General features: G+C 48.5%; 1 protein-coding gene across 3 annotated transcripts in view; it reads left to right on the top strand.

Moving 5' to 3' along the window:
• Positions 1–3,156: 3,156 nt before the first annotated feature.
• Positions 3,157–15,791, top strand: part of BRPF3 (bromodomain and PHD finger containing 3) — a 34,846-nt gene continuing 22,211 nt past the window's right edge. For all 3 annotated transcript variants that reach the window (XR_009354788.1, XM_059178482.1, XM_059178483.1), the window contains exons 1-4: positions 3,157–3,287; positions 6,804–8,280; positions 11,170–11,326; positions 13,850–13,981. Coding sequence is in view for 2 of the 3 variants with exons in the window: in XM_059178482.1 (XP_059034465.1) it covers positions 6,830–8,280; positions 11,170–11,326; positions 13,850–13,981 (1,740 nt within the window). In the remaining variant the exon portion in view is untranslated. The remainder of the gene's footprint in view (positions 3,288–6,803; positions 8,281–11,169; positions 11,327–13,849; positions 13,982–15,791) is intronic.

The following is a 15,791-nucleotide window of genomic DNA, read 5'->3' as shown; positions in this document are numbered from 1 at the left end:
AATCCAGTAGTATTGCATCTGACCCTTCAGAGGTTTCTTGCCTTGGTAAACTAATGATAATAATAAAGCATTGAAGAAGATATCCTGAGATGCTGAAAAAAAAATGAGGGGGATAAATTTTATATTTTCATTTCCTTTTTTTGATCTAAATGGTAGAACATGCTTCTACTCCAAATAAATTAGTTTCTACTAAAAAACACAAAATTTGGAAAACTACTATTTGTAAACCAAAGGTCTGTGCCTGTGTTAGTTGAACTTAATTGCTATATGGGTTAATGGAAGGGTTGAGGGCTAGTGAATTTAAACTCTTTAAAATAGATAAAGATTCCAGCTAATTAAATTTAGTACCTCTGGGATTTTTGATACACATTCCAAATTTGTTTTTAATGACATAATTGTCCCACGTTACATTTAAGATTACATCATTGTAAACTGGTTATGTGTGGAGTTACACTAACAGAAACCAATCCCAGATGTCAAAAATAAGTAAATAAGGGGCGCCTGGGTGGCTCAGTGGGTTAAGCCGCTGCCTTCAGCTCAGGTCATGATCTCGGGGTCCTGGGATCGAGTCCCGCATCGGGCTCTCTGCTCAGGAGGGAGCCTGCTTCCCTCTCTCTCTCACTCTCTCTCTGCCTGCCTCTCTGTCTACTTGCGATCTCTCTCTGTCAAATAAATAAATAAAATCTTTAAAATAATAAGTAAATAAAAAAATGTCAAAAATAAATGTCAAAAAAACAAATTACAGTTGTTGTGAACAACTGTAATGTTACCATTAAGAAAGTAGAAGTTGCAAATAGAAGAGAAACACTCCTTTGAATAAGTTCTTACTATGAAAACTTTGAATAGAAAGACCTGGAAATTCAATGTATTAACTTCATGCTTTTTCAAGAGCATTTATTTTTATTTTTATTTTTTTTAATTTTATTTATTCCTTTGACAGAGACAGATCAGAAGTAGGCAGAGAGGAAGGCAGAGAGAGGAGGAAGCAGGCTCCCTGCCTAGCAGAGAGCCCGATGCGGGACTCGATCCCAGGACCCTGAGATCATGACCTGAGCTGAAGGCAGAGGCTTTAACCCACTGAGCCACCCAGGCGCCCCTTCAAGAGCATTTAAATCATTCTTTTTTACTTACTCTTGCAAGTGAAAACCAATGTATTTTCCCAAGGTATCTTATTAATTAAGTTTGGTCGGAAAAGAGCTCCCAATCACACAGATGGGAGCTGTGCTAAATAAATTCTGTGAACACTTACCAAGAAATAAAAATTATTAGTCATATGTATAAATGGATGTAGCTCATATTTTAAAAGAACAAGAAATGAAATTCAGTATTCTTGTTTCTTTTAGTTTTCAGCCCCCCCCCCCCTTTAACTAACAGTAATTGTAGTAGTATCTTGCCTCTGGGGCTTTCCCTTCCACAATTAATCATCTTGATACTATCTACACCTTCCCTCCAAATGATTATTCCCCCTAGCTTTAGAACACTTGACATTAATTCATACTCCTCCATCATCACAGTTTTCAAAACATTGCCCTGCCCTTGCTTAGCTCCACAAGACACTCCCTTTTCTTTCAGAAAATTGGCCAACAGAAGAATTTTTGCTATCACTGTTTTCACTTCTACAAGGTGCTACTGTGTAATTGGAAAAACATATTTGTAATACAAATTAGATTCCTTACTTTCATCAAATTTTCAAGTTCAAAACACAATTTTTTAAATTCCTAGGGTAATGAACATCTATACTTCAAAAGTCGCAGTACGCTCCGTTTAAACATTTGGAAGACTTGCATCCTAAGACTATCTTTCATCCTCTGACTCTAGAATCGGTGTCCTTGATCATCAGAACCAAGCAAGAAATTGTGAGAAGCTTCACCAAGCTACACCACCAGCGCGGGCAGAGGAAACGCTTTCAAAATATGTCATTCATCTTCACATTTAAAGGCAGTCTATCCATACATCTTTTACGCCATCATTAAATATTGGTACTTAAGACTTCAGTCATATGAGGTAAGCTTTCTGATTTATAGGCGAAAGGGGGGGGGTGGCAAAGTCGTCTCCTCTTCTTAAATTTACTTATGGAGACAAAGCCAGTCTGATTACATCTGAAAGTCTGAAGTTGCCATTTGTCAAGTCTTTTAGAAAGCCGCTTATTGCATTAAATTAACCGATTCCTAGCCAAATCAGGTTTAAGGAGAGAGTGTTTCCCATGTCTACAGTGACAAACGAGTTATCAGACGTCCTTAAGTAGACTGTCAAACTTTTATGTTTACTCTTTCTAAACACATAGGGAGAGAATAGCACATAACGAAAAGTCAGGTCTTTTTCTTAAGAAGGATGTCCTACGGGGAACAAGCCCCTCACCTGTACACAACAGATGGTCTTTTCCTGCTGTCCTCACTGGGGGAGGGGATGGACATCGCTAGACCTTTGTCCTCCGGACCAGAGCACGGCCGGGGAGGAAGGGCGACTTTCTGGGAGTAATGCAGGCACCTGCACCTCAAGAAACTACAGGCCGGTTTTGACGCCAATGACTGCCCTGGCTTAACCTCTGGAGGAGCCCTCTAGCTCCGGGAGGGGGTTCGTTGCCCTAAACCGTAGTCACCTCTCCGCAGGGTCAGGGGGAGGGGACGACTGGGCACTCTAAAGAGTTAGGGAATCCCCGTCTTTCCCAAGCAGACCCCAACGTCCCCCGCTCCCTTGTGGGGCTCGCCCCGAGGCGGAGGCTTGGCTGGGGTGAGCCTTGGCCGCGGCGGGGGTAGACCCCGTCTCTGCTCGGCGCCCCTACCGCGTCCGCACCGCCACCGTGAGGCCGAGCCGGGGACGGTGCCCCGTGGCGGCGGCGGCTCCGCGCTCCTCTCCGCGCCGCCCCGGCCGCCGCCGCGCCGGGGACGGGCGGGGGGATTTTCTTCCCGTTCCCCCCTCTTTCGCGCTCTAGCTCCAGTTCAGCGGGAGAGCCCGCGGAGCCAGGGAGGGAGCGAGGGAAGGGGTGGAGGTGGCGGGGGGGAGGCCGGAGGGGCGGATCCTGCCTGGGGGCTGATCCCTCCCTCCCCTCGGCCGGGCTCCGTGGCGGCAGCGGCGGCGGCAGCGGCTTCATTCCCCCTCCTCCCCCGGGAGCGGCGGCGGCAGCCGGGCCGGGGCCCCAGCGCGGGCCGGGAGGGGGCACGGCAGTGGCCGCGGAGGCCAGCGCGGGAGGAGGTCGCGCTCCGCTCCCCGGGCCGCGCCGACCTGCTCGACGGCCGGCCCGCCAGCGCCCAGGGGCCCCGAACGGTGGGGCCGGGCCGGCGGCTGAGGTAATGGGGGTGGCAGCGGGGCCAGACAGAGCGAGGGCGGGGGCAGCGGGGCCTACGGGGACCAGGGATTGCGCGGGTGGGGGGGCGACGAGAGAGAAGCAGGGGGCTTCCCGAGTGGGGCGGGAGCGGCCCGAAAGCGCTCTCCTGGAGCGAGGGCGGCGGCGGGGAAGAAGAAGCGGGTGAGGGGGGAGCTGAAAAGCGAGGACCCCCTCCCGCAGCCGCCATCTTGTTTCCCTCCCCCCTGGCCCTGGCTGGCGAGCCGCCGAGCCCCGCCCCCGCCATGTTCTCCGATTGGTCAGACCAGAGGAGTGTTCCACCCCCTTAGCGTCCCTTGCACCCCAGGTTCCTCCTGACGGGCAGGTGAGACGACCAATGGGCGCCCGCCTCTCTGCCCCGCTGGTTCCCTGGCGCTAGCTTTTTCTGTCTGAGGTCGGACTCCGCGTCAGTCTGTCTCTGGCGCTCTCGCCCCCTCCCCTCAGGGGTGGAGATGTTATTTCCCTCCTTTCTCCTCGGAAGGGTCAAGATTCTTCTGGAAGAGGTGCCCTTTTAAAGGAGCAAGAGCCTTAGTTGGTTGGGTCTTTCCCCTGTCTCATGAGTCTCTCGTGGGGGTGCAGGGGATACAGCCTAATTGCAGAAACTCCTCGTTCTTTGGGGACCTGGGTGGGATGGACGAGTGGGGGCTTAGGGGTGCTGAGGAGCCCCCGGGGGTGTTGGGGGTATTTGGAGGTGTTTGTGGGAACGGCTGTGTGGTTGAGAAAATCCCGCCAAAAAACTGGACTGTAAACTCCTTGTGGGCGAAACTCATTTCCTCAGCAGGAGCCCTTCCCTCTCCAGAATTTGCCTTCCAGTGTTTAGAGGCAGGGGGGTAGGACCCAAGAGGTTCTCCACAGATACTTGCTGCCTGGATGAGGGCTAACCCAGGCTGCCAAGGAGGTAGCAGGTAGGGAGGAAGAATATACAGCGCTTTAACAAAGGGGGCTCCATACCCTCTGTCTAAACTATTTCTGGTTAGTGTTGAGGTAGATTTTCATACCTTTGCAAGGATCTCCCTTCCCACGAGGGGAGGGCCGGGTGGGCGTGGGGACAACGAAGCAGGTCTTTTGGCTGGGACTACCCCCAGGGAGTTGACATTTGTCAGGCATATAGTGGCCAAGGGCCTCTGAAACCTGGACAGAATTGCTGTGATGATTCTGTTGGGGTGTGTCCCTGCCTGGCCCTGTTCCTCAGCCAAGTTGTTTTTTGTTTGTTTCAGTCACACCTTGGGATTGGAAAGCCTTTTAAATAAGGATGTTAATAAACCTCATTAGCGTATGGCAACCCCTAAAAGGTAGATTTTATTCTCATTTTATTGGTGGAGTCTGGAGGCACAGGGAGATTAAGTGACTTTCTCCAGGTCACACAGGGCCAAGATTAGCACCTGGAGTGCCCCAGAGACTCATTTCGTTCTAGACCATGGCATCTCTGTGGTGTTCTTCCCAGTGAAATGAGTTCAACCCATCATCTCGGTTTGAATTGTAGCTTTATCACTCAACTACCTTTGGGTTGAGTGATACCTTTCTGAGCTTGTTTCTTCATCTGTAAAATGGAGATGATAAAAGCTATTCTGCCTCCCAAACTAGTGGAGAGAAATTTTAAGAGTAAAGGGGATTGGGCCACCTGGCTGACTCAGTTGGTAGAGCATGCAACTCTTGATCTCAGAGTTGAGTTCAAGCCCCACAGTGGGGGTAGAGATTACTTAGAAATTTAAAAAAAAAAAAAAAAATAGTATCTTTTAGGATTTATAGTTTGCAAAAGTGTGCTAAATTATCATCGTCTCTACTTCATAGATAAAAATGGTAGATCCTGCAACCAAGGTGACAAACTCTTTTTCTCTTCGAAATCCTCTCTCTGTGCGTACCTTCCCAGGTCTCTGCCCACACCTTGGGGTACCATATCCCCTAATGTCTTTCCTGGTAGTGATGGCCTCAGTAACTGCTACCACAGCTCCTTACGGGCTTGTCATAGTTCCCTTTACCCAAAGAGTGATGTGGGAAACTTCAGGGCTTTATCCTTGCTACACAAGGGTAGATTAGATGTAAGTATTTTTGAGGTAACAAAATGCTTTGAGAGTTTACCTCAGGTGTATTCCTAGTCACCTTGGCTGTAGGTCCAGTGAGGGTCCCAGATAGGCCACTTAAAACTCAGTGCCACTTGGGGCCACTCCTAGAGCTTCCAGTGTTTCTGCTTAGAGATGTACTAGTCAGTGCATCCTCAGTGCTGTGATTTCCAGAGAAAACCCTGCATACTGTAGTTTGAAGTCTTTATAGATTCCACATAGTAGACATTTCAGGTGCCTTTGCCTCTTCACTTCTGGGTGTGGTCAGGAGATAGGGTTTTTTGATCATTCTAAGATTGGTTGGGAGAGGGCTCTAGACCAATGAGCTTTTGATCCTATGATGGGGCCACTGGTCATGTACAGAGCTTGCAAGTGCATATTATTTTTGTTTTCTTTTTTTCTGAGCCCTTGACCTCTCCTTCCTCTTCCATAGTTAGCTATCCCACAGCCTTATGTATATCGTTAGAACTTTAGATGTCTCCCCATGTTGTACTGTAATGATCTCTTTACTTTTCTGTCCCTTTAATTTGATGGAGCACCTGGAGGGCAGGGATCAGGCAGGCATGTTGCATTTCTTTCATGCAACTAATACTTATTTAGTGCTTACTTAAGAGCCAGGCACCATTCCAGGTCCTGGGGATACAGCAGTGAACAAGATAGACAAAAATATTTCCCCTCACAGAGCTTACTTTTTTTTTTTTTTAAAGATTTTATTTATTTGACAGAGAGAGATCACAAGTAGGCAGAGAGGCAGGCAGAGACAGAGAGAGAGAGAGAGAGAGGAGGAAGCAGGCTCCCTGCCTAGCAGAGAGCCTGATGCAGGACTCGATCCAGGACCCTGAGATCATGACTTGAGCTGAAGGCAGAGTCTTTTTTTTTTTTTAAGATTTTATTTATTTATGTGACAGATCACAAGTAGGCAGAGAAGCAGGTAGAGAGAGAGAGAGAGAGAGAGAGGAGGAAGCAGGCTCCCTGCTGAGCAGAGAGCCTGATGTGGGGCTTGATCCCAGGACCCTGAGATCATGACCTGAGCCGAAGGCAGAGGCTTAACCCACTGAGCCACCTAGGTGCCCTACTGAGCTTACATTTTTAATGGAAGGAAGCGAACATTTATGATAAATAGGCAAGTAACATAGCATAATAAAAAATTGTGAGTGTTACAGTGAAAAGTAAAGCAGGATGAAAGAGGTTTGCAGTTTTAGGGAAGAGTGGTGGGAGAGGCTCTCATTGAGAAGCAGTGTTTGTTTAAAAAAAAAAACAACCAAAAAAACAAACTTGAAGGAGCAAGCTGTGTGGATGTCTGAGGGACAGGATGTTCAGACAGAGGGAAGAGACAGTCTTCTTTCTTGGTGGCCACTCAGGTGGAAGGGTAAATGAGTGCATGCCTGAACCTTTAGCCCAGTCTCCTGGTTTCTCCTTAGGCCTGTTCCCTTGATTCCCTGGTGCCATGAGGAAGCCTCGCCGGAAGTCGCGGCAGAATGCCGAGGGCCGGCGCTCCCCATCCCCCTACAGTCTGAAGTGCTCGCCTACTCGGGAAACCTTGACATATGCCCAGGCCCAGCGGATTGTCGAGGTGGACATTGATGGACGCCTGCATCGAATTAGCATCTATGACCCACTCAAGATCATCACAGAAGATGAGCTGACCGCCCAGGATATCACCGAATGCAACAGCAACAAGGAAAACAGTGAGCAACCTCAGTTCCCTGGCAAGTCCAAAAAACCTTCCTCCAAGGGCAAGAAAAAGGAGTCCTGTTCCAAGCATGCGTCCGGCACTTCCTTCCACCTCCCACAACCCAGCTTTCGCATGGTGGACTCAGGCAGCCAGCCAGAAGCCCCCCCGCTGCCTGCTGCCTATTACCGCTACATCGAGAAGCCACCCGAAGACCTGGATGCAGAGGTAGAGTATGACATGGATGAGGAGGACCTTGCCTGGCTGGACATGGTGAATGAGAAGCGGCGTGTAGATGGGCACAGTTTGGTGTCAGCAGACACCTTTGAGCTGCTGGTAGACCGGCTTGAGAAGGAGTCCTACTTGGAGAGTCGCAGCAGTGGGGCCCAGCAGTCGCTTATTGACGAAGATGCCTTTTGCTGTGTGTGTCTGGACGATGAATGCCACAACAGCAACGTCATTCTCTTCTGTGACATCTGCAACTTGGCTGTACACCAGGAGTGCTATGGTGTCCCCTACATCCCCGAGGGCCAGTGGCTCTGCCGCTGCTGCCTGCAGTCTCCCTCCCGGCCTGTGGATTGTGTCCTCTGCCCCAATAAGGGTGGCGCCTTCAAACAGACCAGCGATGGGCACTGGGCACACGTGGTGTGTGCCATCTGGATCCCTGAAGTCTGCTTCGCTAACACCGTGTTCCTGGAGCCCATTGAGGGCATCGACAACATCCCACCTGCCCGCTGGAAACTCACCTGCTATATCTGCAAGCAGAAGGGGCTGGGGGCAGCCATCCAGTGCCATAAGGTAAACTGCTACACAGCCTTCCATGTGACATGTGCACAGCGGGCTGGGCTCTTCATGAAGATCGAGCCCATGCGTGAGACCAGCCTCAACGGCACCATCTTCACAGTACGCAAGACTGCCTACTGTGAGGCCCATTCACCGCCAGGAGCTGCCACTGGAAGGAGGAAGGGGGACTCCCCTGGGAGCCTCAGTGAGACTGGGGATGAGGAAGGGCTGAAGGAAGGCTGTGGAGAGGAAGAAGAGAAGGAAGAGGTGGAAGAGGAGGAGGAAGATGAAGGCCAAGGTGGGGTGGGTGGCCCCCTCAAGGGGGTGCCCAAGAAGAACAAGATGACTTTGAAGCAGAAGATCAAGAAGGAGCCGGAGGAAGTGGGCCGAGATACGCCCTCCACTGTCCCCATGGTCACTGTCCCACAGATACCCTCTTATAGGTAAGCCTGCCCAGGAGGGCTCCCCGTGGACCGATGGTTTCTTTTTGGGCTGGTATTGGTCCTGAGCCAGGACCTCATTCCCCAAGCATGGTTGGTGAACGTTTGTTCTCTTCTGTGCTGTCAAATTTAGACTTCTCCTTTGGACCCTGGTTTGGTTTGTGGTTTTGATTATGCCCTGAGAGCAATGTGTTTCATTTGCTTCCAGGTGAGACAGTTAGTTGCTTAGAAACCCAGGTGAAGGGTGTCTTAAACAGTATTTTTCAACAGGTGCACAAGTGGTATTTGGGACAGGACAATTCTTCATTATTAGGACAGTCCTATACTTTCTCAATGTTTAGCATCTCTGATCTTTGTCTGTAAGTGCCATTTGCGTCCCCTCCCTCATTGCATGGGCTTTGTGACAAACTCAGACACTCCCCCACATATGTTACCAAAAACCCCTGTGGGGATAGGACTGAGAACCACTGTTTCAGGGGGTCAGTATGGATGTCTCTTGTTCGAAAGCTCTGTTCTAGGAATGATGGGGGCTTTATGTGAGGGGGTGGTGGTGTGGGGAAGACATGCTGTTTCTCTTCTTGAGAAGCTTTTAGATTTAGGGGAAACAGGCTCATTCGATTCAGCTGTATAGCTAATCCACCTTGCTCCCTACTGAGTCTATAGAGGGACCATTGTACCTATTTTTGACCATCAATGAAGTAGTTGTTGGAGGGCAGAAAAGCAAAAGACCAGAAAGATTTCCCAGTGGATGCTCATCTGAAGGGTGATATTCTTTAGAAAGTAAATAGTATTAGAACACGAAGGAATCTTGGAGATTATTGATCTAATGTAGTCCTTGCACCTTCTCCCATACCCCCAGATGAAGAAACTGCTGCCACAGGAGGTAAAGTTGTTCACTCCTTTATTCATTCAATGAGTTGTTTATTGAGCACTTACTATATGCCAAGTCCTGTTCAAAGGGCTGGAACCAGGTGGGAAGCATAGAACCTAACCACAGGCTGGGACTCATGATACCTCCAGGCTCTGTTCCTGTTGGCCTCTTTCTCTTGTTGAAAAGGATAGGGAGGAAAGTGTGCTAGAGGATAGCAGGGAATGAGTTGTTGTAAGGGGAGCACACACCCAGACTTGTCAGTCTGGGAAGGAGGCACAGTCGTGGAAAGAGAGTAGGAGGGGAGAGGCTCTTGTGGCAATCCATGGCTGGAGTTAGAATTCAGTCAACTGGAACCGTCTTTTAGTCACAGAGCTGTTTTTGGCTACACTCTTCCCTGTTGTTGAGCTGGTCCGTGCTTAGTAACATCCTTAGGGTGGCTGTGTCCTGCGACTAGACTTTTTTTTTTTTTTTTTTTTTTTTGGTTGTTGTGTGTGCTCTGATAGATGTATCTTGCAGGGGCCAGCACAGCACGCTGGCTAAGAAAAACTAGACAGACCTGCTTTGAATGCTCCTGTTATTACCTGTGTGACCTTTGGCAGGTTACTTTTTTAAGCCTTATTTCTTTGTAAATGAGTCTCATAGGGTTGTTGTGAGAAATAAATGAGATGGTATAAGTAAAGCACTTAGCACAGTGCCTGGTAAATAGTAAGCGCTCAATAAACGGTGGCTACTGCTGCTGCTGCTGTTTTATTATTCTTTTCCCTACCTGCACAGATGCTGTGGGAACCCTCCATGGCCAAGAGGTTGTAGAGGGAGGGGACTGCCTGCATCTGGGCAGGTGTGCTTGGCATGGGCATTGGTGGGGGATCTGTTCTCTGGGGAAAGGCCTAGGCCTTGATTTCATAAGCTTGGCTTTGGGGCAGGAATGTCTGACTGTGGAAAGGTACAGGGCCTGGGTGAGCAATACCCAGCCCACCATGCCCATCCTTAGCTTCTACTTTCTTGTTTAGCCACACTTACCTTCCTCTCAGTGGAGTGAGATGAAGAGAAAAAGTGGAGGAAACCCAACAGGGGCACAGAGGCCTTGCTTCCTCTGTGGAGAGCCAACTTTGGGACACAGGATGCTATAGCAGAGAGATCATCGATTCACATCTCATCCAGTTCCTTCAGCTTCCTAGCTGCATTAGTGACTTTGACAGTTCATCCAGCCTCTGTTCCTAAGCTGCCTTTCCATCTTTTGTTACTGTGAGACTAATGTTACCAATCTTACAACAGGGCTAGTAGGATAAAGATTACAGGCTCTCATTAACTCCTGCCCCTTTCACTCCCACCTCTCCCACCCCGCCCCCACCGCTGCCCCACGTATTATTGGCTTAAATCCTGACCTTATGACCTCTATTGGGTTAGTTTAGCCAGCTAAGTTTGCAGATTCTCCATCCTCTTATCCAGTACTTTTTTTTTTCTTTTCGTTCAAAATTAGACCTTTTTAAGCTGCTGAGATCTTCATGAAAAACCAGAGGTCAGACAGCTCCAAGATGTTGCATCTGAGCTCAGAAAGCAGTAGCCTGGTGTACTTCTAGTAGTTTCCCTTCCAGCTTGCCTGTGGATTATTCCCTGATCTGGGGGGACCCTCAGCCACAGGGCAGAGGAAGTAGTGACCACATTGCCCACGGTTTACTTAAGTCCCTGCTCTCTTTTGCTGCCTTTATCAAGAGTTCAGGGCACAGGCCTGTTTCTCAGGATCCAGGACCGTAGGAAACAGGATTCCTGGAAAAGTGTTCTTTTGGAGAATCAGGACTATAAGGTAGGAGATGGAAAATCAAGTGATACATCTATCTCATGCTGAATCTGAGCTGCTTAACTTTGCTGTCTTTTTTTAAGCCTTTCTCTGAGGTGAGGCATTTGGCCACTTTATTCTTCCTTTATATATAAGGTTTAGAAATGAAACGGGGTTTAAAAGGAGGCTGTAATCAGGGTTGCCCACTGACCTTGTCTTTCACTTCCCTGTGCCTCTACTCAAGGTTGAACAAGATCTGTAGTGGTCTCTCCTTTCAGAGGAAAAACCAATTCATACAGCGGCTTCACAACTACTGGCTACTGAAGCGGCAGGCACGGAATGGTGTCCCTCTCATCCGGCGCCTGCACTCCCACCTGCAGTCCCAAAGAAACGCCGAGCAGGTAGGTGAAGTGATCGAAGGGGTAGAGGAGGTGGAGTGTGAAGGAGGAGGAGGGATGGTTGGGGCACCCTCCCTGAGCCCTCTGCAGAGCCTTTGCCTGTAGGCGGTCACCCCTCCAGGTGGCATCTCCCAGGCATGACCTCCAGCATGTAGAGTTCTTGGGCCCAGACAGCATCTCCTTCTAGATGGGGAAGGCTTGACTTTGAAGCAAATTCTAGGGGAGAGTAGAGAGCAAGCCCAGCTTTCCATAGATATAGGGAAAACTTCATAGACGTGGCAGAAAGGAAGAAGTGGGTTGAATGAGGGCCAGGCAGTCGGGTGGCATGAATTAGGACAAGGAGTACTTTCCTTAAGACACTATACTGACATCTGCCAAAAAATGTTTTGTAGAAAACACATGAATATGCCATCTAAATTGTTGCACAGAGCCTGGCCAGTTGTGGTAGCTTTTTAGCTACAGAGCTCCTGCACGTTTAGCATTTACTGAATTGGTTGGAGACCTCCTGTTTTTTTTTTTTTCTTGTTTTGTTTTTCAACCATCTTTAGTTCTTTTTCTATTTTCACTTGCTCCATTGCTTCTGCCTTCTAATATTTCCACACCACCACCCCAGAGATGAAGCAGTCTTTTATGTGACTCTTATGCCCTCTGAGTTCTATTTGCTTGCGCTTTTGTCTTTTTTACCTAAAGTCCTGAAGTGCAAGTCTGCACTCCTTGAAGTGGTCTGCCTGCTCCTCTGTAGGCTCTCCTAGAACATCAGGCACCTCCTTCCAGCCCAGCAAGCCGTACCTCACATTCTCACCATATTGGCCATTGTGCTGCATTTGACATCATGGAATCATGGATCACCTCGTCTTAGAGCTTCTCTGTGACCCCATTTCCCTCCTCCTCCATGTGGCTGGCTGCACCTTGTGTTGACCCGACTTTTTACTCCTCTGTAATAACATTCCCAGGGGCTCTACTGGCTCCCCATTTGCTGGGAGAGCTCCTATACTCTCAATAGTTATAAGGAAGTGTGGCAATAGCTCCATGTTTCTTGTCTTGTCCTCATTCCTTTTTTCTGATCTCAGTCCCTCTGGGGCAGGGGCCCCACAGATGTCCACGTAGATACTGTTTCCTAGAATTCAGTTATTGGAAGCTGAATTCATTATCATCCTTCCTCTTGGTAAATGTATTTTTCCTTTTTTTTTTTTTAAGATTTATTAAGAGAGAGAGAGCAAGGGGAGGGGCAGAGGGAGAGAATCCTCAAGGAGACTCCCCACTGAGTGTGGAGCTTAACATGGGGCTCTATCCCAGGAGACCATAACCTGAGCTGAAATCAAGAGCCCGATGCTTAACTGACTGGGCCATCCAGAGGCCCCTCCCCATTATTGACATGGATCCTTCCCTCTCCTAACCTCTGGCATTCCCCATCTTGGAGTTAATTTTGATTTTTCCTCCACAACAAGCCACAGTCAATCAGCTCTTATGCTGTTTTGGGAGGAGTTTATCAGTATATGGTCCTTTGTCCCCATGCTACAGCTCCTCTGCTCACCCATGCCCTTTACCCCCTTAATTTCAGAAATAGCTTTCTAGGGAGTCTTCCACCTCTAATTCTTTCTTTGCTGTGCGATGGATACTGTCTTACACACCATTTTCCAGTATATTCTTTTTCCAGAATATATTCCCCTTTCTGGGCAGGCCACATCCAGGTGCTTTGCTGGAGTTGAGGCTTCTTACCAGCTGAATTCCTAGATATTCCTTGGCTTTTGTGGTTCTCTAGCTGTTCTGCTCTGGCCAGGCTATTTTTTTCATCAAGCAAAGAATCACTAATTCTGCCTTCATACTTCTTCCCTGTGGTCTTGGTTTTGTTCCCTTATGTCCATCACCATATGAAACCCTAGTAAGATTGCTTCTATGGTTAGCCTTCCCTGGCCCTCTCCAACACACTCAGATCCTCTCTATTTTATATCCTCTCAGCATTTTATATTCAGTGTATCTCTTGAGTTTTTATTATGTTTATACTGCTGTGCCCTTGTGTGTCAAACCCTGTGCCTCTTCTTCCGCCAACTCTACTGTAACCTCTTCTAGGGTAGGAATCATGATTTTTGGTGCTGGTGGTATTTTAAGGTATGTTCAAGTTAGTTAGTACAAGCTTGTAGTAAGAACTTCACTTTGTTTTCTAGCCAAGTGGCAGCTCTAGGGTGAAATTCTTTCAGTTCAAGGTGTCTGTTAGTTTCCTTCTGAAACTCTTTCTAGCCCCAAGGGGCACAGCTGCCCCCTGGCATCCTTAGGAGGCAGGGAAGCAGTCCCAGCTCTCACTCCAGCCGTGGTTATTTTGGGGCAGTTAAGAAATGTTGCTGCAAGTCTGGGGGAACTCAGGAGGGAGTCATGGGGCAGAGAGGGGGCAGAAGGGTTCTCGGGAACGTGGCTCAACCAGGGTGCAGGGCCCTTCCCTCTCGAGACCCTGAGAGGCTGGAACACTGAGAGGACTCCGGGCATGAAGCGGGTCTCCAGCTCCACCTTCCTTTCCCTTCCTTCCTGCAGCGAGAGCAAGATGAGAAGACGAGTGCAGTAAAGGAAGAGCTAAAATACTGGCAGAAGCTCCGTCATGACTTGGAGCGGGCACGGCTGCTGATTGAGCTGATTCGCAAAAGAGAGAAGCTCAAGCGGGAACAGGTGGGGAAGAGCTGCCAGCCTCAGGTCTTTTGTTCAAGATCTCTTTCTCCCACTATCAGTGTGACATCAGGAGAGCCAGGAACCTCTGCCTGGTGTCCACTTCCTCCCTTTCCCGCTCAGCACTGGATGCTCCAAGGCCTGCTAGTCTGTACTGGGTATGATGCTGCACATGGCTTCTAACCATGGGGATTCAGCATCTAGTGGCCTCACGCAGAGGCTTATTATATTATCTGGAGTTTCTGACTCAGAAAATCTCAGACAGAGTCTGATCTTGAGTATTTTTGAAAAGCTTCTCAGGCCATTCTGATGGGCATCACTGCTGGCCTGGGAGCTTCCAAGGGTTTTCACTTGGCCCTTAAAACATTTATGGTCTTGGGGGCACCTGGGTGGCTCAGTGGGTTAAGCCGCTGCCTTCGGCTCAGGTCATGATCTCAGGGTCCTGGGATCGAGTCCCGCATCGGGCTCTCTGCTGAGCAGAGAGCCTGCTTTCCTCTCTCTCTCTCTCTGCCTGCCTCTCTGCCTACTTGTGCTTTCTCTCTGTCAAATAAATAAAATAAAAATCTTTATAAAAAAACCAAAAAAAACAAAAAAAACAAAAAAAAACATTTATGGTCTTGATTAATTGAAATTTTCCAACCTTTAGACAAGGAGGGTCTGAGCATCTAAGCATGGGGAACGTTGAGGCAGGTAGTGTAACGCAGGGGTTAGGAATATGAGCTGTGCCACCAGATGATCTGAGTTTAAGTCCTGGTTCTGTCACTTAGTGCTCATGTGACATTGGTAAGTTGCTTAATCTCTTTATACCTCAGTTTCCTTGACTGTAAAATGGGGGGAATAATAGAACCCATGTCCTAAGGTTGTGAAGAGGAGATATATCAGTATGTATAAAGAGCTTAGAACAGTGCCTGGCACATCATAGGGGCTATTGAAGTGTCAGCTGGTGTCCTCCTCATCATTATCGATCGTCTTTGCCTCTCTGAAGTGTCCACTGGCACACTCTGCACATGGCAGAGAGTAAATACTATTAATTGAATGAATGACAAGCCAAAACTGTTCTATTCAGTCTAGGCATAGCAGCTGTTACTTGTATGCTTCAGAGGCCCGGGTTAAAGATGTTCCTTTCTTTCTTTGTCCAAACCTTCCTTCACTGTTCAGCCCCAGCACAAGCCCTTCTCTCAGAGGCTACAGGCTTCTGAGAGACTGGGCAGCTCTTGCTGTACCTAGCATGTGTGGGTGGCTTGGAGGGCATCTCAGGACTTCTCCATGGATTCAAACTGCCTGTGCCATCTCAGGCCTGGTCCCACAGCTGAGCTTTGCTTCTTGCCTCCAGTTCAGGGAAGTAAAAGGGAAAAGGAAGCAGACAGGCCTGTTTTGATGTCACCAGGAAGAAGGAACATTTCATAGCCTAATCCATGGCTTCCCAACCTTGTAATGTTAGGGCATACATAGAAAATCTCATTTGTGCAACATACTACTATAAGTGCACAAGGCTGCTGCTCCCTGAGGAGGGAATCCTCCAGGCCCTTGTTATCCCCAGCCAACCCAGATGCCCCAAGGGCCAGTGGGATCGATACCTCAGCATACTAAGTGAGAATTCTGGCCCAGGTCGCATTTTAAATCATCAGTGTGCTCTTTTGATGAAGTCAGACCTGGCTTTAAATCCTTTCTTGTCGGTTAGTGACTTCTTGTCCTCCTCTTTCCAAACCTCAGTTTCCATATTTGTAAAATGGGGATAATAGCCATTTCTCCCTCAGGGTTATTGTGATGATAAACTGAGGTAATCTAGAGAGGCAGCATGGCATAGTAGTCA

This window comes from Mustela lutreola, chromosome 6 (genome assembly GCF_030435805.1).
Source record: "Mustela lutreola isolate mMusLut2 chromosome 6, mMusLut2.pri, whole genome shotgun sequence".
Taxonomy (NCBI): Eukaryota; Metazoa; Chordata; class Mammalia; order Carnivora; family Mustelidae; genus Mustela; species Mustela lutreola.
The sequence above is the reverse complement of the archived record's forward strand: the minus strand, read 5'-3'. Positions and strand labels throughout refer to the sequence as shown.